The sequence below is a fragment of the Aquarana catesbeiana genome, linkage group LG02 (assembly GCF_042186555.1).
Source record: "Aquarana catesbeiana isolate 2022-GZ linkage group LG02, ASM4218655v1, whole genome shotgun sequence".
NCBI lineage: Eukaryota > Metazoa > Chordata > Amphibia > Anura > Ranidae > Aquarana > Aquarana catesbeiana.
In genome coordinates, this window is record NC_133325.1 from 422,502,631 (window position 1) to 422,527,265 (window position 24,635).

Sequence of the window (24,635 nt, forward strand, 5' to 3'; positions counted from 1 at the left end):
GCTGCCAGAGGGCATCCAAAATGTACAATAGAAGTGTGCAGGCTGCCAGCGCAGGCTTTAGGAGGAGCTGCCACTTAAACACTAGACCTGTGTACATGCCCTGCCCGCTCTCTCCCCTGCTCTCAAAATGATAATGCAGAAACGGCACACTGCAGGGAGAGGAGTCTGTCACTTGTACACACAGAAGCTGGGCTTCAATGTATGCAAGTGACAGTGAGCAGCGGGCAAGGGGTTAGCACCGGAGGTGGCAGAACTCCGTTCCAAAATGTTTCAAAATAATAACAGCCTTGTACTCACCGGGTGATTAGCATAACTCCAAACTTTTGAAGTTGAGAATGAGGAACACTTGGGGGGGGGGGGGGGATAGCCACCTGTGGCACACATTGTGCGGTGCAGCAAAAAAGTGGGTGTGGTTTAAAAGTGGTGTGGTTAAATTATGATGGCCGGGAGGGTACATTTTGACACCCACTACCCCATAACTGTAGAGGCAGTGCCTGGGGGTGTACGTATACTGTGGCCGTGATGCTTTACAGCCGTGGCATGAATTATACCCGTGTTGAACACAACCCATTCACATGAATGCACACAGTTGTGGCATGCTAGTGCAGAGATGAATGGGTTAAAGCAGGCGATAAGGAGGCGATAAAATGCCTCCTTATCACCTGTCAAATGCTCTGAATGCCAATCTCTCTTCAGAGACCAAACTATAATTATTTATTTGTTTAATTTTTTAACAGTTTTTTTTAACATTTTTAACAGCCTTGTTAGGGGGCTGTGGTGAAATGTTAGGGTTCTAAACAGACCTTTGATGTCTCACTATTGAGACAGAGAAAGGGACTGAGGACAAAAACTCCCCAGTGCTTTCTCTGCAGCCTCAGTTGCACTGGACAGTAAATAAATAGGAAGTGCTCTGTGCTGAGCACTTCACAAACCGAAGCATAGTAAGCACAGTTTACTATGCTTCAGCAATGAATAGACATAGGAGCAATCCGTACTGATCACTCACTGTGTTCATTCAGAAAAGGAAAAGGCAGGTAAATATACAGTGCTATGAAAAAGTATTTGCCCCTTCCTGATTTTTTTTTTCATATTTCTCACACTTAAATGATTCAGATCAAACAAATTTTAATATTACACAAAGATAACCTGAGTAAATTCAAGATGCAGTTTTTAAATGATTATTTCATTTATTAAGGGAAAAAAGCTGTTCAAACCTGCCCCCTCCCATGCTGAATCATGAATGAACTGTGATTAACCACAAGTTTTTGGAAAGCTGAGTTAAATTTCACTTGCCACACCCAGGCCTGATTACTGCCAGACCTGTTGAATCAAAAAATAACTTAAATAGAAGCTGTCTGACAAAGTGAAGGACGCTAAAAGATCTCAAAAAGCGACACATCATGCCGTGATCTAAAGAAATTCAAGAACAGATGAGAAACAAAGTCATTGACAAGTATCAGTCTGGAAAGGATTACAGAGCCATTTCTAAGGCTTGGTGACACCAGCGAACCACGGTGAGAGCCATTATCCACAAATGGAAAAAACTTGGAACAGCGATGACCCTTACCAGGAGAAAATACACAGAGGATTGCCCTGGGACTTTAGGTGAGGTGGTCACAGTAGGCCAAAATAACAGCAGTAAATACAGAAAAACCTTTATTCAAGAAGTAATGTACATACATGCATGGTGGTAGACAGTAGCATAGCCAATAGTATATTGTACATGATAAAAGTAACATTGGTACATGTAGATATCATACAGTAGTCACAGGCATCAAAGGAATCAACGCGTTTTGTGAGACGTGGCTCACTTCCTCAGGGGAAGATGCATGTGTAATGTATCTAAATTGAACAGAAAGATGTGTGACACAGTGATCGATATTAAAGCAAATGGTGAAAGGGGCTCAGTGGTATGGAACCCCATACTGACCAATCTGCAGAGCCAAAGTGCCGAATTTCTTTATCCCTAAAGGTGGCAGCGACAAGTGTATGTCATGGGAGCTGAGGGGGAGAGACCAACCAAAACCATCACCAGGGGACAGACGGAGGGCAGACATAGCATGGGTGGGAGTGTTTAACCCTGAGGGTCTCAATAGTTAGTTTGTAAATGTCAGCTGTAACACAAATATTGGTAAATCAATATTGTTGATTACACATACACATGGACATACAAATTGTATAATTGAGTATATAAATGAATATGTATGTGCACCAACCTAAAGATGGAGCGGGACATGGAGAAAGACCCAATATCAGGCATCAAAATGCTAGAGTATAAGAGATGAGTGTACCTGTGTAGGATTATGGCTGCCAATGGCAAGATGAGCTGTCCCAAGTGGAGTGAAAAACAAGGAATGAGGGAATCCCAGCCATATCCACCCTCCAATTTGCATCCCGGGGGGGCCCGGCATGCTCCAACCCCAACGCCATGTGGGGATGGCAAGGCACACTGACGCCGGGGTGTCAACCGCTGAGTGGGGGTGCGCATGTGCACACGCCCCACGGCCATCCTATATGACACACTACACCCAAGCGTGGACACACTACACCCACAGCGTGGACATCACCCGAAGGGTGTAGTGACTTGGCGCCAATATCCAGGTGGCCCCACCTATCCCGAGGGGCGGGGTAGGCAGCAGGAGATGTGTGAACCTCCCTTGTAAACAAAATGCAGCGCCCAAACCAAAAGCAAGACGCCGCTGGCACCAAAAGAGAAACACACCTATGCTTGGGTGGCTTGTGTGCTGTTTGGGGGAGCACCAGTTACAGCCAGTGACTCTTACAGGGGGTAGTGCTACACTCCTATAAACATATCCACTTTGGAAGAGCTGCATAAGGAGAGGAAATTATAGATAGTACAAGGAGGCAAATGAGGTTCCATGTAGAAAAATGTAAAATAATGCATTTGGATGGCAAAAATATAAATGCAATCTATACACTGGGGGGAGAACCTCTGGGGGAATCTAGGATGGAAAAGGACCTGGGGGTCTTAGTAAATGATAGGCTCAGCAATGGCATGCAATGCCAAGCTGCTGCTAACAAAGCAAACAGAATATTGGCATGCATTAAAAAGGGGATTCATTCCAGAGCTAAAACGATAATTCTCCCACTCTACAAGACTCTGGTCAGGCCGCACCTAGAGTATGCTGTCCAGTTCTGGGCACCAGTCCTCAGGAAAGATGTACTGGAAATGGAGCGAGTACAAAGAAGGGCAACTAAGCTAATAAAGGGTCTGGAGGATATTAGTTATGAGGAAAGGTTGCGAGCACTGAACGAATTCTCTCTGGAGAAGAGACGCTTGAGAGGGGATATGATTCCAATATACAAATACCATACTGGTGACCCCACAATAGGGATAAAACTTTTTCGCGGAAGGGAGTTTAACAAGACTCGTGGCCACTCATTAAAATTAGAAGAAAAGAGGTTTAACCTTAAACTAAGTGGAGGGTTCTTTACTGTAAGAGCGGCAAGGATGTGGAATTCCCTTCCACAGGCGGTGGTCTCATTGGGGGGCATCGATAGTTTCAAGAAATGATTAGATAAGAACCTGAACGACTGCAACATACAGGGATATACAATGTAATACTGACATATAGTCACACACATAGGTTGGACTTGATGGACTTGTGTCTTTTTTCGACCTTACCTACTATAAGTGCTTGCAAACTGTTGGCGCTATATAAATCCTGTATTATAATAATAATAATAATAATAATAATAATAATAATAATGTAACTATGTAAGGACAGGAGATGCGAATAACACATCATGACTTTTCACACATTGATAAGTTAATGAGGAATGTACAAGTAAACAGTTCTAACAATCATTTACTATGAGTTTATCTTTACCCATATACTTTACTGCCGACGCAAAAACAACAATTTGTGTCTTTTATATTTATGTTTGCAGTCTCCCTATTCAATGAGATGGATTTTACCGGAGGGGAAACATATCTGTCCAGCTTTGACTCTAAGGCATATTTGACTTCCTTCTGCACTCTTGGGTCCAAAAGAGATGACATACTGAAATTTAGACTAAAAAAACTTTATGAAACTTTTGGGCCAGGTATGTATACACTCTACCATTGAGATCCATTATTTACTACAGTTCTAATATTATTATGGTTCTATTCCTCTATGAACAATATTTATTATTATATCTTAAAATATTAGTACTCATTTCATACATCTTAATGTATGAAATAAAATAAAAATATTTAGCAATGCTAACATTTCTGTGTTTTATTTTTTATCTGTAATTTGTTTTTATTTTTTTACTGCTGCTGGGCTTTGGGTTTCATTTGCTGGGCTGTTCATATTGAGAAAAGGGTTGATTGCTCCTTGATAAGAATCACACCTATTTTATCATTTTTTTCACGTTATTACATGGATTTCTATCATCGCCAGTATTCTACTCAGGTCTTTCTTGTGGTTTTAATTAGATTTTGTAAAAAAAATTAAAAATTATTTAGTTTGGACATTTATACTTACGGAGGTGGTTATTTACATTTTGTATACTGTACTTACACTGATCAACCATTACATTATTATGACCCACCTAATATTGAGTAGGTCCCCCTTTTGCTACCAAAATAGCCCTGACCTGTCATGGCATGGATGCAACTAGACCTCTGAAGATATACTGTGGTATCTGGCACCAAGCCATCAGTAGCAAATCATTCAGGCACTGTAAGTTGAGAGGTGGGGCATCCATGGATCAAACTTATTTTTTCAGCACATCCCACAGATGCTCACCGGGTTAAGATTTGGAGAATATGGAGTCCAAGTAAACACCTTAAACTTGTTGTTCTTGAATCATTTTTGCAGTAAGGCGGGGCACATTCTCCTGCTAAAAGAGGCCACTGCCATCAGAGAATACCGTTTCCATGAAGAGGTGTACTTGGTCAGCAACAGTGTTTAGGTAGGTGGTATGTGTCAAAGTAACACCCGCATGAATAGCAGGACGAAGGTTTTCCAGCAGAAAATTTCCCAAAGCATCACACTGCTTCCGCCGGCTTGCCATCTTACCAAATTGCATCCGGGTGCTATCTTTTCCCCAAGTAAAAGATGGTACCCGGCCATCCATATGATATAAAAGAAAAGTGATTAATCAGACCGGGCCACCTTCTTCCATTGCTTTGTGGCAGGGTGGATTTGATTTAAATTAAGTCGATTTTAAATCACAATATTAATCACTAGTAAAAAGGCTTGATTTAAATCAACTTGATTTAAATCATAATAATTTTAAAGAGCAACTGTCATCTCTGTCCCGCAGTGGCTCCTCCTCTGACCCGTTGTTGACTCACTGACAGTCCCATTCACTTTAATGGGACGGCTGGTAATGCGGCAGTGACACAACAAGGTGAGGGACGTGGCGGCAGCAAGTAAGTGGATGCCCGCTAACAAGTGCTGCCATGATGGATCTGAAATGACAGGTGCTCTTTAAATGTAAGGACTCATTCTTGCTGGTAGTTCGAATCTTTAATATTTGCAAACAAAATGAAGGTTTCCTATTTAGAATAATAAGCTGTCATGTTAGTAAAACAGCGATATCAGAACTTATTTTAGGTTAATCACACATAGTTGGAGAATTACTCAAATTCTTTTATTTAATAAAATGGTTACTTTGGTTACTCTGTGGTTACTCATGGTTACTGTGAAATTGTGTGAATGCATCAATGCAGTGCATGTGATCTCAGCTTGCAGAGCTTGGATTCATTGAATGTTTTTACCAAAAATGTAAATATTGCAGAATATACAGCCTCATGCTACACAACTAAGCTCCATTTCATGCTGAATAAACTAAATTATTAATGGATCTTAAATAGAAAACTATCTTTAGATAGATTTTTACTCCTAAAGCATTTTATTTAAAAAAAATTTGATCAAAATAAAAAAGAAATACGATTTAAATAAACAAAAAAAAAAAAACGATTTAAATAAAAAAAAAATCAGATTTTTTAGATTTAAAAAAAAAAATCATTGATTTTTATCCACCCTGCTTTGTGGTCTAGTTTTGATGCTCATGTGCCCATTGTAGGTGCTTTAGACTGTGCAGGCAAGCCATCATGGGCACCCTGACCAGTCTGCGGCTACGCACTCTCATAAAAAAAACAAACTACGATGCCCATTTTTTCTGCTTTCAAGACTTCAACTTCATGGACAACATATTCACTTGTTTCCCAATATATCCCTTGTCAAAAGATTTTATTGAATATATAACAATTAGCAAAACGTATATGTTGAATAATCACATATGAACAGAGTCTAATTTTGCTATTACATAGGAAAATTAAAAATAAGTAGAGAAAAAATAAATAAATAAACAAGAGAAAACAAATCATATGTAAAGATTACATTGTACATATAAAGGAATTAGTGTGGGGAGTCTAAAGACTGTATGTTATTGCTGAATTAATAAGCTAATTTAAAGCTAAAGATTTAAGATATACAATGAGAGCAATTCATTACATTATAAAAATAACATTTAACTTAAATAGTACTATGTTCACAGGCAATAAAAAAAAAAAAAAGTTTCCCAATATATCCCAATGACTTGCAGATACCATTGTAATAAGACAATTAATTTTATTCACTTTACCTGTCAGTAATCTTAATGTTATGGCTGATCAGTATATATATGCCACAGATTTGTGAAGAGCTACCTAACCAGGACTATTGTACCCATTTATAATTTAACTCACCAGCTTTCATTAAAAAAAATCACGTGTGAACCTGCAATGAACAACCTTGGTCAGGAAGTGGTTGTGCCAAAAGAAAACGAATTGGGATAATCTACATATAGATCAATATATGTGCGCAAGTTATGTTTTTAAAATTGTTAATAAAGCTGTGTTACATTATTGGTGGTCTTCTCTTCTGGATTTATTCTCTGGAGTTGGTGGAGTATCTTTTGGACATATTCCCTACTGAACAGTGTGAGGAGTAGACCTAGAGGAGTGGAAGTGTGTGCAAAAGAGCTTCCTTTTTTCATAAAAGGTCACATAGCATCTGGTGAGTGTTACTCACAAAGGGTGCCGTGAATGAAGTTTGGATGCACAAGCACTTTGTGATTCATGAGAAGCACTTAGTTGAAGAGGCACTTTATTGCAGATTTTCACAGGAAGATATACACTCACTGGCTACTTTATTAGGTAGACCTGTTCAGTTGCTTGGTAACACAAATTGCTAATCAGCCAATCACATGGCAGCAACTCAATGCATTTAGGCATCTGGGCATGGTAAAAAGACTTGCTGAAGTTCAAACTGAGCAACAAAATTTGGAAGAAAGGGCATTCAAGTGACTTTGAATGTGGCATGGTTGTTGGTGCCAGACGGGCTGGTCTGAGTATTTCAAAAACTGCTGATCTACTAGGATTTTCACGCACAACCATCTCTAGGGATTACAGAGAATGGTCCGAAAAACAGAAAATATCCAGTGAGCGGCAGTTGTGTGGAGGAAAATGTCTTGTTGATGTCAGAGGAGAATAGGCAGACTGGTTTGAGAATATAGAAAGGCAACAGTAACTCAAATAACCACTTGTTACAACCAAGGTATGAAGTATACCATCTCAGAATGAACAACATATCGAACCTTGAAGCAGATGGGTGACAGCAGCAGAAGACCACACCGGAAGATTGGCTGGCCAATAGCAGAGCGCAGTGCGTGCCCGGCCGTGAAGCCGTAAGCTTTCATGGCCGGGTGCCACTGCCCACAGTAGATTTGATGGTGCCGAGGAGAGGAGGGGGAGAGGAGCAGGGCTCCGTGTGGCCGCATCGATGGATCGTGGGACAGGTGAGTGTCGGTTTATTAAAAGTCAGCAGCTACACTTTTTGTGTAGGAACTCCGCTTTGAAAAGTGCAATAATCTCGTGCACTACAGGGTACAGGAATTCACGCACATGGCTGCTGGGAGGTCAAGAGAGATTAGAATCCACAGCAAACAGCCCTGTGAAGTTCCCTGTACTACTGTCTCTGTGCTGCCAGTTACCCTGGGCTTCTCTGTTTGCACCATTCAGCACACTAGGAGTTAACACAGTGAAATGTGCAAACGGGAAGCCAGGGAAATGTCAGCACGGAGCATGTGTAGAAGGTGTACACATTTGTACTCTTATGCCCTGTACACACGGTCGGATTTTCCGACGGAAAAAGTGCGATCGGATTGTGTTGTCGGAAATTCCGATCGTGTGTGGGCTCCATCGGACTTTTTCCGTCGGAATTTCCGACACACAAAGTTTGAGAGCAGACTATAAAATTTTCCGACAACAAATCTGATCGGTTAAATTCCGATCGTGTGTACACAAATCCGACGCACAAAGTGCCATGCATGCTCAGAATAAATTAAGAGACAAAAGCAATTGGCTACTGCCCCATTTAAAGTCCCGACGTATGTGTTTTACGTCTCCGCGTTCAGAACGATCAGATTTTCCGACAACTTTGTGCGACCCTATGTATGCAAGACAAGTTTGAGCCAGCATCCGTCGGAAAAAATCCATGGATTTTGTTGTTGGAATGTCCGGTCAATTTCCGATCGTGTGTACAGGGCATAACTGCTGTTAAAATATCTGTGTGGTAATAAATGCAGAGTTATAATCCATTAAGTGCCCACCGCTGCTTTTTAAAATATATGCAGCTTCATACCTCATTTCTTAGTCCGTGTATAACTGTATATGCCGCTCATGTGACTGCCCGACCTACCTCTCTCCTCTCACGTCTCTCTTAACGTCAGTGGGAGTTCTCAGCCGCATCATTGGATAGCCCAATATCTTGCATAAATGTTAAAAGTTGGTACATGGCTATAAACAAGTGCTTTCAATTCCAATGATACTTGAACCAGGACTAACTCTTTTTTCATTAGTTTTGTACCACTAGATGCAGGTGACATGCATTTAGTTTTTAACCACTCATTTAGTTTTTAACCACGCATATTGAAATATTAATAAAGTATTCATTTAAGGTTTATTTATAGTTTAGCTTAGTCCTGGTTCAAATATTATTGGAATTGAAAGCACTTGTTTATACCTATGTACCAACTTTTAACATTTATGCAAGATATTGGGCTATCCAATGATGCGGCATGATGATGCAAATGAATCCGGAGTCACTATGGCAACCTGTAAACACAGTGCGGTTTAAAACCCACACGTTCGTCACCAGGCTTCATTCCTTTGAGAATGTCACGTGATCTGTGACGCAACGCGTCAGGAGGAGGAGCCAGTGACGTCAGGCACGAGTGTGCGGACACTTGAACGGGCTGAGAGGAGGAGTAAGCCTGACTGCTTTACATGCTATCCCACTCAGCGAACACATGTGAGTGTATCAGCTGCAGATAGCTGACAGAAAGTCTTTGCAATACAACACTATTGTTTCTTTCTCTTTACTTGAGATCTGGAGGACATGACGATTATAAGCATAGAGTGAACAAATCTGCTGGGCACACTCCATCTATAAAACCATCATATGCAAGAGTCATTTACAAAGATCTGGTACTTTTATTTGATTGGTATCTATGAGTTTTTACCTGATCGCAGTTCACCCTAACAGTGGTATTAACTACGAACAGAACTCTCTCTCTTTTTTACTGCAATCTTTTGATCATCAGTGTCTGACATAGAGTTTATTGTTATTCCAGGAGAAGGATTCATTGCTTGTGTGTGACCTATTTATAGTCATACATTGACAATTTTATATTTATATATTTATACACATGTTTGTTGTTATATAGGAATTTATTTATTCAGGATTGAGTACATTTATTCATTGATTTTTTTACAGCACTTAGCACTTTTTACGCAGTGGTTTGGGATTTGAGGCAGTATCATAACATACATCACGATTGTATATCAATATTTATATATTGATTATTTTTAGCACTTGGCACTTTTATGTAGTGGTTTGGAACTTTTGAAGCATTATCACAACATATAGCACGATTGCACACCAACGTTAGAAGATTAGTACACCATATTTTGATATAATTATACATAGACTAAGAAATGAGGTATGAATCTGCATATATTTTAAAAAGCACATACAATGGTGGGCACTTAATGGATTATAACTTTGTATTTATTACAAAACAGTTATTTTGACAACCACGCTCGGAGCGCTCTCACATCGATTTTGCCGGTCACATGCATTGATGCCGCATCGGGGACACCCGAATCGCGATGCATCAATGCAGCGATTAAATTCTGCACCCCTGGCTGGCACCCACTTTGATTGTACACAGCGGGGGCCTGTCAGAAAGTCCCGGCCAATGATATACGGCCAGGACCTGCTGATAGGCTGTGTACATTTACAGCTCAGAGCTCTGTGTTGACATTCACAAGGAACGATCTGTGTACACAGGGAATGATCCCTGTGTTTCTCATCCCTGCAAAGCAGAGATTAGAAATGTAGGGATCAAATAGTAAAAGCAGCACACATTACACATAGTTTGGCACAAATGTAACCCCTTGTTTGCCCGAGATAGAGTAAAACTAATGTTAATGTCTGAACACAATTTTGCAACTTTGACATGTGTTAATAGATCTGTACAACCAGGGCCACAACCAGGGCCACTGATAGGGGGTACCGCTGGTCCTTCTGTAGGGGGCCAGACACACAGGAGGGCCTGGAGAGGGAGGGATATTAATTACAGGAAGGATGCATTGTGCAGCTCTCTGCAGCAGCTGAAAGCCAGTTCTCCCCCTCTCCTGCCGGATTTCAACTGCTAGAGGGAGAGACTCCGCTCCCAGTCACGCCCAATCCCGCCTCCTATCATTTATGTCCCGCCATTGGACCAGTGTTGTGTCCATCATAGGAGCCGGGCCAAGGGGCGGGACTGGGCGGCACTGCGAGAGGAGCCGAGTACAAGGACATCCGGCTCTGTCTATCTCGGCGGCGCTCGTTCCCTCCTAAATTGAGTACTAGTAACAATTTAAAACCGATCATGCTGCAATTTTGGGCAGGGCTGCAGATGAACACTGTTGGGCAAGGCTGCAGATGGACACTGTTGGCAAGGCTGCAGATGAACACTGTTGGACAAGGCTGCAGATGGACACTGATCATTCTGCAATGATGGGCAAGGCTGCAGATGGACACTGATCATTCTGCAATGATGGGCAAGGCTGCAGATGAACACTGATCATTCTGCAATGATGGGCAAGGCTGCAGATGGACATGATCATTCTGCAGTGATGGGCAAGGCTACAGATGGACACTGATGAGGCTGCATTGATGGGCATTTAAAATTTAAGTTTTTTTCCTTAAACTTCCCTCCTAAAAGTTTTTTTCCTTAAACTTACCTCCTAAACTTAGGGTGTGTGTTATACGCCGGCGCGTGTTATACGGCGATAAATACAGTAATTAAAAAATAAAAATGTAAATATAATAACAAATTGTAAAAAATTATTTTTTAAAATAATCAAAAAAAATTTACTTTTTTTAAAAAAAAATCATTAAAAAAAAATTATGAAAATAATTTAAAAAATGAAAGGCTCATTTACATGGGTTCCCTGGCCATGACAGTGTGAATGAGCAATTTGTGCAGCTGGAGCAGCCTGTTACTCTAATGCCCCGTACACACGGTCGGATTTTCTGACGGAAAATGTTCGATGGGAGCTTGTTGACGGAAATTCCGACCGTGTGTAGGCTCCAGCGGATATTTTCCATCGGAATTTTCGTCACACAAAATTTGAGATCTGGATCTCAAATTTTCCGACAACAAAATCTGTTCTCGTAAATTCCGATCGTGTGTAGACAATTCTGGTGCACAAAGTTCCACGCATGCTCAGAATCAAGTATGAGACGGAAGCACTCGGTCTGGTAAAACTAGCGTTCGTAATGGAGATAGCACATTCGTCACGCTGCAATTTTTAAAATCTTTTAATGCAGCGCATTCTCTTCTTCTTTAGAATGCTAGAATAATGAAGTTGTTTTGCTGCTGATATTCACACAGAGTTCTGAAAAAATGTTTTCTTTATTATTTCTCGTGATCTCCTGAATACATAATAATGTATTTAATTTTTGTTTATAGTTTTTTTTTTTAATCAAGCTCTCCTTGTTTTTTTTTCTAGTGCTCTCCATAATATTGTTTTTCGTTTTGTGTGTCAATTTACCCCAACACCATTATTATCCTGAATTTTTTTAACCTCAAGGAGGTTGGTTTGTGTTGGTGTCGCTTGTTAATTTGACATTGTATTTTGGAAATGTACCTGCCTGCTCACAAACAAACTGTCCTTTTTGAAGTAAAACACATAGGCAAGTATTTGTGAATACAAAATAGCCATTTATTATGGGTCATAATAAAATAAAGAGGAAGGCAATGCTAGAGAAATTGGTGAAATTGGCAAAGCCTTTGCACCCCAGGGCACACATCAACTATTTTACACACCAAATTGGTAGCCTGAGGAGTCCATATAGCACAATCCGATCCCGGACTACAAGAGATCAGGAACAGCAGCAGATGACATATATGTCCCCAGGCTGTGGTCATACAACAGCCTGCGTCTTTTGTCAGACCAGACTGAACCCAGGCCATCACCTTCTTGTCTTACTTCCACTCTTTCTTCCCTGCTTGCTTTCAGGCAGTGGCTGTGGTGTTGGAGGTGTGGCAGGAGGTGGAGGAGGAGGAGTAGGATGGTCCAACTCACACAGGTGTGTTTTGGTTGTGATTTGGCCCCTCAACCCCTTATTTAGGGTCATATACATAATTTTCTCACACAAGAGGCGTTGGCCCTCCTCCATTTCCTGCATTTTTTTGGCAGTCATACAGGCAAAGGCCTCTTGAAGAGTGGGGGTGGCTCTGAGGGCAGCATTAGCCTCCGGAATCAGCCCAAGCGCTGCCTTCTCCATCTTACTCCCCTTCCTGGGCCTTTTGGTTGGAAGGCGGAGGGGAGGGACCTGGGATTCTGTCAGGCTACTGGGCACGGCCACCTCCTGGCTGCCACTTACCCCCACCACCTCCTGGCTGCCACATTCCAGGTCCTCTTTCTGACTGCCACATTCCATGCCCTCCTCCTGGCTGAGGCTTTCCTGTGTATGAAAAAAGAACAAAGTTTTAGTTTTTTGTTCATCAATCACACATGTTAACAAATAGAAAAAATCAGGAGGGAAATCCCCATTTTGACTCTCAATTTGTGTGCATCTTCAAAATTTGGCTTTTACAGGGGTGACATCACCCCATCTGATGAAGGCAAGATAAATACACAGTTTGGACATACAAATGTCTGATCTTGCCTTCATTTTTTCAAAGTTGAACTTTGTAAGTTCCTGAGTTGGGTATTGTTTTATGGTTTTAAACATGCCGTTTAACACAAAAAAGGCTATTTGTACTGTCTATACCAAAAATGTTATTCCTAAAATATGTTGGTTTGTTCAAAAACCCTTTTCTAATGCACATGTGAATGTGCACAGAGTAAAAATTATAACACTCAACAATGTGTACTTCTTCTTTCAATGCTCAATAGCAGTTTTTGGAGTAAGTTGTTTACAGTGACAATAGGGGTTGTTTCCTAAAGGCAAATTGACGTTGCAAGTGCACTTTTGCAGTGCACTTGGAGTGCAAAGTGTATTTTCCTTTCGTAAATAACTCCCACAGTGCTTTATAATTTGCCATAATCATGCCATTTTTGTGACTCCCCAAAATTCATTCATGGTGCTGAAAATGATGAATCTTTTTATCATTAATGCATTACATACATTAACAACAAAAACAAGGAGTGTGTGTAGCAGACCCACAACATAATATTTCGCTGAAGAAGAGATTGTCACCTCATGTATCAAATAAATTACGTTTTCACTATTGTAGAAAATGGCCATAAAAAAAGGCCATTGGAGAACCTAGGAGACAGCTAAAAGAAACACAAGCAGTAAATCAAATGAAATATGAGTTCAGTTTATACCAAAAATATTTATTTGAGAAAAGTTTCACATATTGTCTGGCATATCAATGACCCCCCTACCCGCAAAGTACTTGAGATACTTCTGTCTAACTTCGCGGGCCCTTTGGGGAGGCAAGCCCGGACGGCCAGGTTCAAGTGTGGTCAAGGTAGTTGGATTTGGAACACCGGCCTCAGTCCCAACTGAGGCCACATAGATTATAGCATTTTTCCCTAGGAAATTGTGGAGAATGCAACAGGCAAGGACAATATGATTCAGTTTTTATTCCGCCATATGGATCAATGTCAGAAATAGGCGGAACCGGCTGGCTATTATTCCAAAGGCATTTTCAACTACTCTTCTGGCTCTGGCCAGCAGGTAATTAAATACCCTCTGGTTCGGGGTGAGGGTCCTCATCGGGAATGGCCGCAGAAGATGGTCCCCCAGCGCAAAAGCTTCATCCGCGATGAAGACAAACGGGAGTCCTGCCACATTGTCTTCCGGAGGTGGCAAGCCCAAGCTGCCATTCTGGAGCCATCTGTAAAACTCTGTCTGGGCGATGACTCCACCATCTGACATCCGGCCATTTTTCCCCACGTCCACATACAGAAACTCGTAAGTCGCCGACACCGCCGCCAACAACACTATACTATTAAACCCCTTGTAATTATAATAATATGACCCCGAGTATAGCGTAACATAGGCTGCCTGCACAAAGCAATAGAAAAAAATTAATAAAACTCTGATTCATACTGTACAGGCAACAGTACCTATGTGAATGAGCCCCAGGACCTCATTTACACAGAGCTTTATTTATTAACTTAATACAATTTTATCTTTTAGATTTACCAAGATTTACCAGGAATTTTTAATTTGTGTTCGCTAATAATGATTTTAGTGTATTTTTAGTAAAAATATATTTTTCATATTTTCAGGGTGGGGGGTCTGTACGGGGCCCTGTGATTTCTAACAGCAGCCTTGATCATATATGTCTATGTTATTTGTTGTTCGTACCCATAATAAGGCCCAGAAATAATGGTGTGCATTTTTTTATCCTTCCCGAAACACACTTCACTAACTGACACTAATTAAAAAAATGCGTCCACAGCAAATGGAGTTCTCTAGTTATCAGCACTCCTCACCAGGCAAAAAGGTATGTCACTTAGACCAGTTCCACTTGGACAGAGTTCCAGCGGACTCACAAATGAGTCCGCTGGTCCCTGGTGAGGAGTGCTGATAACTAGAGAACTCCATCTGCTGTGGACGCAGCTCCATCCAGTCTGGATAACCCTTTTTGGGCACTTTATCACTGCATGTATGCCGAGCATGAGAGTGCAAAGCATTATTTTCTAGTGAGTGTGGCTCCATATGAGTGGATCACTATCACAGTCGGTGTGGTGAAGGAGTTGTTTTTGACACAGGAAGATTTATGTTTGAGAGTCACTTTTTGATATCCACCTTTGAGCACGGACTTTATTTTAGTTTTTCAGTTTTAACATTGCATGAATCATTTACAGTTGTTTTGACTTTTTTGTATACTTTTTCTTTTTTCACTAAGAGAAATGTTTGTATATTTTGTATTTTTTATTTATTCAAGGATTATGATAATACATCATTGAGTTGTATTGGTAGAGATATAGCACTTACCACGGTCACATAGTATATAGCTGTTTAGCACAGCTACAGTATTCTCCATTATTATTGTTTTTTGCATTATTGTTTTTGCATCACTGGGTATAATTACTTTCACTCACCATTATTTGATCTTTTATGGTGTTTATAGCGCCACTATTTTATTTATTTAGAATACGTTATCACATTATATTTTTAAGTTGGCAGCTACAGGTATCACAGTGGAATTAATACCATAGCGCAGTGGTGGTTCATCAGGTTTATTGTGCGCGACACTTGATCACCATTTTTTTACATAGCTAAGGGACAGCCAACAGAAACATAAATGTAGCACCCTCTGCATAGGTAGGTGCTAGATTAGGTTTTTTGTAGGTTTAGGCAAATTTAGGGCTGGAAGCTAGGCCTGTTTGTTTTGGTTTGTGTGGGCTGGGAGTGGCTCAGAGACAGCAGCTGATGATTCACAGGCAGCATCACTAAGACCTCCCTCTTCTTTCTAGAGCCTTCTGGAAGGTACTAGAAAGAGAGGAGGAGAGGATAGGTGGAGCTGCCTGGGGTGTGTTAAGCAGCCCTGACCAATCCCCAACCTGGATTGGCAGGGGGCAGGCCTCCTTAAAGAGGGAGTCCACCCAAACCGCAAAAAAAAAAATATTAAAAGCCAGCAGCTACAAATACTGCAGGTGCTGACTTTTAATAAATGGCCACTTACCTGTCCCAGGGTCCAGCGATGTCGGCAGGCGACGCTGAGAACCCGCTCGGTTCTCGGCAGCTGCCGCCGCCATCCTAGGTGAGGGAATCAGGAAGTGAAGCGGCTTCACTTCCCGGTTCCCTACTGAGCATGCACGAGTCGCGCTGCGCATTGTAAGTGGTCCCCGCTATCTCCTGGGAGCTGTGTGTTTCCCAGGAGACAGCGTGGTGGGGACAGGAAAAGGCATAGACTCCCATGGGAGTCTATGCCGGAAGTGGGTGCAAATACCTGTCTTAGAAAGGTATCTGTACCCCCCTCCCCCTGAAAGGTGCCAAATGTGACACCGGAGGGGGGGAGGGTTCCGAAAAGCGGAAGTTCCATTTTTGTGTGGAACTCCGCTTTAAATACCTAGGCCTTGGGCCTGGGCTCAGGTGCAGGACGGAGCCCACCAGGAAATCATGGAGGCTCTGAACAGGAGGCACAGGAGAAGCAAGAGAGGACAGCAGGAGCTAGTACTGCTGGGCAAGTCTTCAGGAGGGAGCCACCGGTTACAGCCATGAGGGCTGGTGAGTGACATGTGCAGTTGGGAGGACTGGAGGGGCATGCCAGAGAGGACTGAGAGGAAACAGTCAGAGCTGGGTGTGGAGCACATAGGAAGGACTGCAATGTCATGGGCAGTGAAGTCGGGCAGCTGCAGCCAGGAGGGCTGGCAGGGCCTGAAGAGGGCTGACTGGGAGCAGTAGTCCACCAGTAGGACAGCTAGAACTAAAAACTTTTAATTTCTATCTGCTACACTATAGGGGCCCGCGGTCCCTGCCTGCACAAGGCAATGGCTAAGGCCTGGCTAAGCCAGTGTCCGGCCTAAACATGTGCTAACTGCTCCTGGGTGATAAAGAGTTGTGCAGGAGGAAGGAAGAGGAATAGTCTTCAAGCAAGGAAAGTGCTGGAGGAAACTTAAGTGGTAACTTGTACAGAGAAGTGTATATAGTTGTCCTAATTGATTAATATATACAATCCACCAATTGATTGCTATACAATCCGCCAATTGATTGATATACAATTTCCTGGTCATTTCATAATCCCCTTACCCCATCCAAGTTATTATCCCTAATAAAAATAACAGAAAAAAGCACATGGACCGTTTTCTGCCTAAAAGTGACTGAGAAATGAAAGCCAGGTTGGGCAGGGTGACAGGTGGGCCACATCATTTAGCAGCTCCTACGGGGGGCACCGCTACATAAACATAAACAGCAATCTAATTAAACAGTAAGCTACCTAGTCACTTAGACAAGCAAAGGCGACTCAGTGCCCACCCAGACCAATCGGCACCAGTTTCCCAGTAAGAAGACCTAGGTCTGTCCAAATCTCTACACAGCATTAGCAGACAGACAGAAACAATAGGGGACTAAATTAACAATGGGAATTCACAGCTAGGGAAGACACAATGAAGAAATGATACCACAGGAGAAAGACACCTTAGTAAATAGATTATAGCAGGAGACCCCAGCATCAGGTTGTTTTGAGCTGGTTATATTAACATCTCATCTGTGTCTAGGAGGGGGGTGGGGGTTAAGCAGTCAATGCTGATTTGGGCATAGAGGCCCCAGATCTGTATCCGGGTCTTCCAGTGCTCAGAGTCTGTGTGTTTCAGGGAGACATGGACTTGAAGCCAAAGTAAAACTACTCCAGTGGTCCCCCAGGCACACACCTTTCAAAGAATAGAACCTCCTCAAACTCCAGGGTCAATAGTCAGAAGGCAAGAGGCCACCCTGCAGTCCCCTCCAAAAGCCCCTGTCCGGGGTGATACATTGTATCTTTCTCTCAATTCAGAAAAAGGTGTAAACACAGGGCAGGCTGCACAGTGACTGATCACTGTAATGGCCAATTGCAACAATCATGTGACCCAGGTACCGATCATTAGTATGAGATCCGGGGCTCTCAGTGAGAGCCAAGTATCTGTGCTGGGAGAGCGATGTGTGGTTCACTCCCAGCACAAAGAGAGGTATGCATTTATGTGGCCCCCACAGAAAAAAGCTCAGTTCAGTGAAGCCACATATATGCACACCATCGTCAGGAAGGTTAAGGTGACCTCTTAACTCAGAGATGAGCCACATGTGTGCAGTACCCAAAGTATGGAGTTCCTCCATAAGTAGCTTCGCCCCATGTCCTACACACTTGTACTAATATATGTGTTGCATTCAGGGGGGTAGGCTGAGCCTCTGCCCACTCCACCAGTCAGCATACCTCTGTTACCTCACTCCCAGTAACAGAATGGGTCCTGCTCAGCACATTGCGTGGACCTCATACGTGTTCTCACTTTTTTTCCATACCTAGTAATCAGGCCAAAGATCTCCGTAATGCTAGTCCACTCCCAGTGACCAGTGGAAACGGACAGCTAGGGAGGAAGTCAAAGCACCGACTCCCTTGCTACCGGAGGACCTAACCTAGCCAGGTACCACGGTAATGACTGGTTGCCATTCTTCCTTGCCATTACTCATGGCAACTACCTCTGTGTCCTGCTGAATTGACCTCTGTCCTAGTGATATTATACATACCCCATGTTGCTATTATGAACCCAGGTTCTTTAGCAATACGCCAAGATCTCACATGCACCCCTTGAATAACTTCAGACCAGGCTCTGAGCAATTGAATCAACTTTTACTGTAAACTTGGCATAAATGTGTAATAACTTCTTTCTCCTAACTAAACCTAACTGTGGCTGCCCCAAGTTACTGGAAAAATGGAAAAGTCCAAACTTGGAAATGCTCGAATTGAGAAGTCCATGTTCTTGTGGTGTTCGGGCAAATCAGTGCTCCAAAGCGGACCACAGGTCCCAGCAAGTCTCTGCGAGTATCCTTAATTGCACGTGTCCCACTCAGGATACAGGCCTCTTCCCTTTTATAGAACACGGGAGGGAGACTGTAAGCCAGAGAAAACCCTCTAACACATTTTTTAAATTTCCCCCTGACCTAGGCAGCCAGTTGCTAACTAAATATACAGTAGGCTACCTACCTACAAGTGTATACTTAAAAGGGCTTAGAGCAGTCCGCATATGCCAGGAGGGGAGCAGTTGTTAACCGTTCTTTAACCACTTCAGCCCCGGAAGGATTTACCCCCTTCCTGACCAGAGCACTTTTTACAATTCGGCACTGCGTCGCTTTAACTGCTAATTGCGCGGTCATGCAATGCTCTACCCAAACGAAATTTGCGTCCTTTTCTTCCCACAAATAGAGCTTTCTTTTGATGGTATTTGATCACCTCTGCCGTTTTTATTTTTTGCGCTATAAACGGAAAAAGACTGAAAATTTTGAAAAAAAATGATATTTTCTACTTTTTGTTATAAAAAAAATCCAATAAACTAAATTTTAGTCATACATTTAGGCCAAAATGTATTCGGCCACATGTCTTTGGTAAAAAAAATGTCAATAAGCGTATATTTATTGGTTTGCGCAAAAGTTATAGCGTCTACAAACTAGGGTACATTTTCTGGAATTTACACAGCTTTTAGTTTATGACTGCCTATGTCATTTCTTGAGGTGCTAAAATGGCAGGGCAGTACAAACCCCCACCAAATGACCCCATTTTGGAAAGTAGACACCCCAAGGAAATTGCTGAGAGGCATGTTGAACCCATTGAATATTTATTTTTTTTGTCCCAAGTGATTGAATAATGACAAAAAAAAAAAAAAAAAAAAAATTTACAAAAAGTTGTCACTAAATGATATATTGCTCACATAGGCCATGGGCATATGTGGAATTGCACCCCAAAATACATTCAGCTGCTTCTCCTGAGTACGGGGATACCACATGTGTGGCACTTTTTGGGAGCCTAGCCGCGTACGGGGCCCCGAAAACCCAGCACCACCTTCAGGATTTCTAAGGGCATACATTTTTGATTTCACTCCTCACTACCTATCACAGTTTTGAAGGCCATAAAATGCCAAGATGGCACAACCCCCCCCCAAATGACCCCATTTTGGAAAGTAGACACCCCAAGCTATTTGCTGAGAGGCATGGTGAGTATTTTGCAGCTCTCATTTGTTTTTGAAAATGAAGAAAGACCAGAAAAAAAATTTTTTTTTTTTCTTTTTTCAATTTTCAAAACCTTGTGACAAAAAGTGAGGTCTGCAAAATACTCACTATACCTCTCAGCAAATAGCTTGGGGTGTCTACTTTCCAAAATGGGGTCATTTGGGGGGGTTTTGTGCCACCTGGGCTTTCCATGGCCTCCGAAACTGTGATAGGCAGTGAAGAGTGAAATCAAAAATTTACGGCCTTAGAAAGCCTGAAGGCGGTTCTTGGTTTTCGGGGTCCCGTACGCGGCTAGGCTCCCAAAAAGTCCCACACATGTGGTATCCCCGTACTCAGGAGAAGCAACAGAATTTATTTTGGGGTGTAATTTCACAAATCCCCATGGCGTGTTTGAGCAATATAACATTTAGTGACAACTTTGTGCAAAAAAAAAAAAAAAAAAAAAAATTTGTCTCTTTCCCGCAACTTGTGTCACAATATAAAATATTCCATGGACTCGACATGCCTCTCAGCAAATAGCTTGGGGTGTCTACTTTCCAAAATGGGGTCATTTGGGGGGGTTTGAACTGTCCTGGCATTTTATGCACAACATTTAGAAGCTTACGTCACACATCACCCACTCTTCTAACCACTTGAAGACAAAGCCCTTTCTGACACTTTTTGATTACATGAAAAAATTATTTTTTTTTGCAAGAAAATTACTTTGAACCCCCAAACATTATATATTATTTTAAAGCAAATGCCCTACAGATTAAAATGGTGGGTGTTTCATTTTTTTTTTTCACACAGTAATTGCGCAGCGATTTTTCAAACGCATTTTTTGTGGAAAAAACACACTTTTTTAAATTTTAATGCACTAAAACACACTATATTGCCCAAATGTTTGATGAAATAAAAAAGATGATCTTAGGCCGAGTACATGGATACCAAACATGACATGCTTTACAATTGCGCACAAACGTGCAGTGGCAACAAAATTAATACATTTTTAAAAGCCTTTAAAAGCCTTTACAGGTTACCACTTTAGATTTACAGAGGAGGTCTACTGCTAAAATTACTGCCCTCGATCTGACCTTCGCGGTGATACCTCACATGCATGGTGCAATTGCTGTTTACATTTGACGCCAGACCGACGCTTGCGTTCGCCTTAGCGCGAGAGCAGGGGGGACAGGGGTGCTTTTTTTTTTTTTTTTTTTTTTTTCTTTATTATTTTTTTGCTTTTTTATCTTATTTTTAAACTGTTCCTTTCATATTTTTTTTTAAATCATTTTTATTGTTATCTCAGGGAATGTAAATATCCCCTATGATAGCAATAGGTAGTGACAGGTACTCTTTTTTGAAAAAATTGGGGTCTATTAGACCCTAGATTTCTCCTCTGCCCTCAAAGCATCTGACCACACCAAGATCGGTGTGATAAAATGCTTTCCCAATTTCCCAATGGCGCTGTTTACATCCGGCGAAATCTAAGTCCTAAAATGCTCGTAGCTTCCGGTTTCTTAGGCCATAGAGATGTTTGGAGCCACTCTGGTCTCTGATCAGCTCTATGGTCAGCTGGCTGAATCACCGGCTGCATTCTCAGGTTCCCTGTTGAGACAGGAGAGCCAGAGAAAAACATGGAAGACGGTGGGGGGGGGGGGCATTCCCTCCCACTGCTTGTAAAAGCAGTCTAGAGGCTAATTAGCCACTAGGATTGCTTTTACATGAAAGCCGACCGCTGGCTGAAAAGAATGATACCAAGATGATACCTAAACCTGCAGGCATCATTCTGGTATAACCACTCAAAGTCGTGAATGGCGTACCTGAAGACAAAAAAATGGTTAACAATAAAGCACAGTAAACGGTAAAGTATAAAAAATTGCATACCTGAAAAGCAAACATGATAAAACATAATAACAATAAAACATTGCAGAATAGAATACAGTAAAAAAGAGCAGAACACCAGAGAGAGAATAGAGAGAGAGAGAACAATAAAACGACAACTATTTTTTTTTATTTTTGTTTGTGTTTTTTTTTTTTTTTTTACACTTTTTTTTTGTAACTGTAACTTTTATAACTGTAACCGGTTCCAGGTTCGGGTCTCTCAAAATGCGATGGCATCTTGGGAGACCCTGTGAAAGTGTGTCCTAGTCTGTGCAATGCTGTACCCTACGCTAATACTCAACTAGTGAATGGTAGCGTTCAAAACATTCACCAATGCAAAGACCAGGATTATCAGGACAGGAGGGACAATAATAGCGGGTGTCACGTCTATATACGCGCTTGCTGCAGACACATCTTTTTTGGGGGGGTTCGTTGGGTAGGGGTACTCGGGAGGACATATAAATGCCTCTCATGCAGCCGACTGCATTTGGTTGGGGATGTGAAAGGGGGAAATACGGGCGCTGCAGAAGTGGTGGGTTCCCAATTAGGATTGGCGAATGCAGCAGGAAGGGCATTATGGGCACGACGGGCCTGTGTTTGTCTTTTTGGTGGCAGCGGGACACTACTTGTGCTTGCCACCTCACCAGCTTGAACTGCACTTATGGGACTCGCCACGTCACCAAGTGTTACTGCAGTGCTGGTATGACTACGACCGGGGTGTACTAGGCCGCTGGCGCTTGCCAGTTCACCAAAACGCTACAAAAAAAAGTGACAGTGATCGATCGATACTGCACTTGGGTGGGCTGGGCTGGGCCGGGCGGAGGGGCAAAACGCAGGTGCTAGCAGGTATCTGGGCTGATCCCACTAACACTGCGTTTTTGGGAACCCTAAACTGCTGGGGACGCTAGTATAGATCTGATCGGATCAGATATTGATCCGATCAGATACTATACCACTAAGGGAGGTGTACGGTGCGTGCGTGGGTGTTAGTGGTACTGGCGCTAATCTGACGCTGCTTGGGGCTGGTGCTTGCCAGTTCACCAAAATGCTACCAAAAAAACTGTTAGCGATCGCAGGGATCAGGCCTGACTCTGTGAACGCTGCAGTTATGCGTTTAGTGTTTTGTAAGTGACAGTGATCGATCGATACTGCACTTGGGTGGGCTGGGCGGAGGGGCAAAACGCAGGTGCTAGCAGGTATCTGGGCTGATCCCGCTAACACTGCGTTTTTGGGAACCCTAAACTGCTGGGGACGCTATTATAGATCTGATCGGATCAGATATTGATGTGTTCAGATACTATACCACTAAGGGAGGTGTACGGTGCGTGTACGGTGCGTGCGTAGGTGTTCGCGGTACTGGCGCTAATCTGACGCTGCCTGGGGCGACGCATATCACCGCCGGGCGATCAGGGGGCTAAACCTTTATTCAGTAATAAACGGCGGGTGCCCTGACACTAAAAAAAATAAACGAACTAACCAGCGTCACCCGTAACAGTTATACGGTGATCAGTGGTGAAAGGGTTAACTAGGGGGCAATCAAGGGGTTAAAACATTTATTAGGTAGTATATGGGGGTCCCTGTCGCTATAAAACGCTGACAGCGAACCTAAATATTTACGTTCCTAACTAGCGTCACCAGCGACACTAATACAGCGATCAGAAAAATGATCGCTTAGCGACACTGGTGACAGGGGGTGATCAAGGGGTTAAAACTTTATTAGGGGGGGTTAGGGGGGTACCCTAGACCTACAGGGGGCTAATACTAACTGTCCTACCACTGCTAACTGTCACAAACTGACACCATGCAGTAATCAGGAAAAAAACAAAACAAAACAAAAAAACCTGCTTGGTGTCAGTTTGTGACAGGGGGGGGGTGATTGGGGGGGGATCGGGGGGCGATCGGGGGGGGATCGGGGGTGTTTAGTGTGCCTGGCATGTTCTACTGTGTTGTGTGTGTGTTGGTGCACTTACATGTCTTCTCTCCTCGGTGCTGGAACGGAAACTGGCCAGCCGAGGAGAGATGACATCACATCCTCTGCCTCTGTGTACTATACAGAGGCAGGGGATGTTTCTCATTGGCTGGGAGCGATCGCGAGGGGGGGGCCACGATCGGATGGTCTCCCCCTCGTCTTTCAACTCTCCCAGCCAAACGCCGACCGCCGATGGCACCGGGGGGGGGTCCGATCGGACCCCCCGCCCGCGGGAAGGCAATCACGTACCAGGTACGTGATTTTGCCTGCCCGTGCCGCTCTGCTCACGTATATATGCGTGAGGCGGTCGGCAAGTGGTTAAGCACTGGAAAAGCCTCTGTTTGAGTGCCATGCTACTGAGTTTGTATGAAAGCTTGCTTTTGTGTTGAGTGGAATGTCCAGAAAGTACTTGTGTAAGGGGTGCAGAAATTTGGGCGAATTGAGGGATAAACTGCTGATAAGACTCCACTAGCCCTAATAAGGAGCAGAGGTACATGACTGTTGGTGGAACTGGTCAATCTTCCACAGCCTGAAATTTGGCAGAGTCTGGTTTCAGTCCAAACTTTGCCAGTCGGGTGAAGACTTGATCTAGT

General features: G+C 42.7%; 1 protein-coding gene across 1 annotated transcript in view; it reads left to right on the forward strand.

The window, feature by feature from the left end:
• Window positions 1–3,929: 3,929 nt before the first annotated feature.
• The window catches only part of LOC141127130 (nicotinamide N-methyltransferase-like), a 118,409-nt gene continuing 97,703 nt past the window's right edge, over window positions 3,930–24,635 (forward strand). Inside the window, exon 1 of the mRNA XM_073613342.1 lies at window positions 3,930–4,068. Within this exon, the coding sequence (XP_073469443.1) occupies window positions 3,930–4,068 (139 nt within the window). The remainder of the gene's footprint in view (window positions 4,069–24,635) is intronic.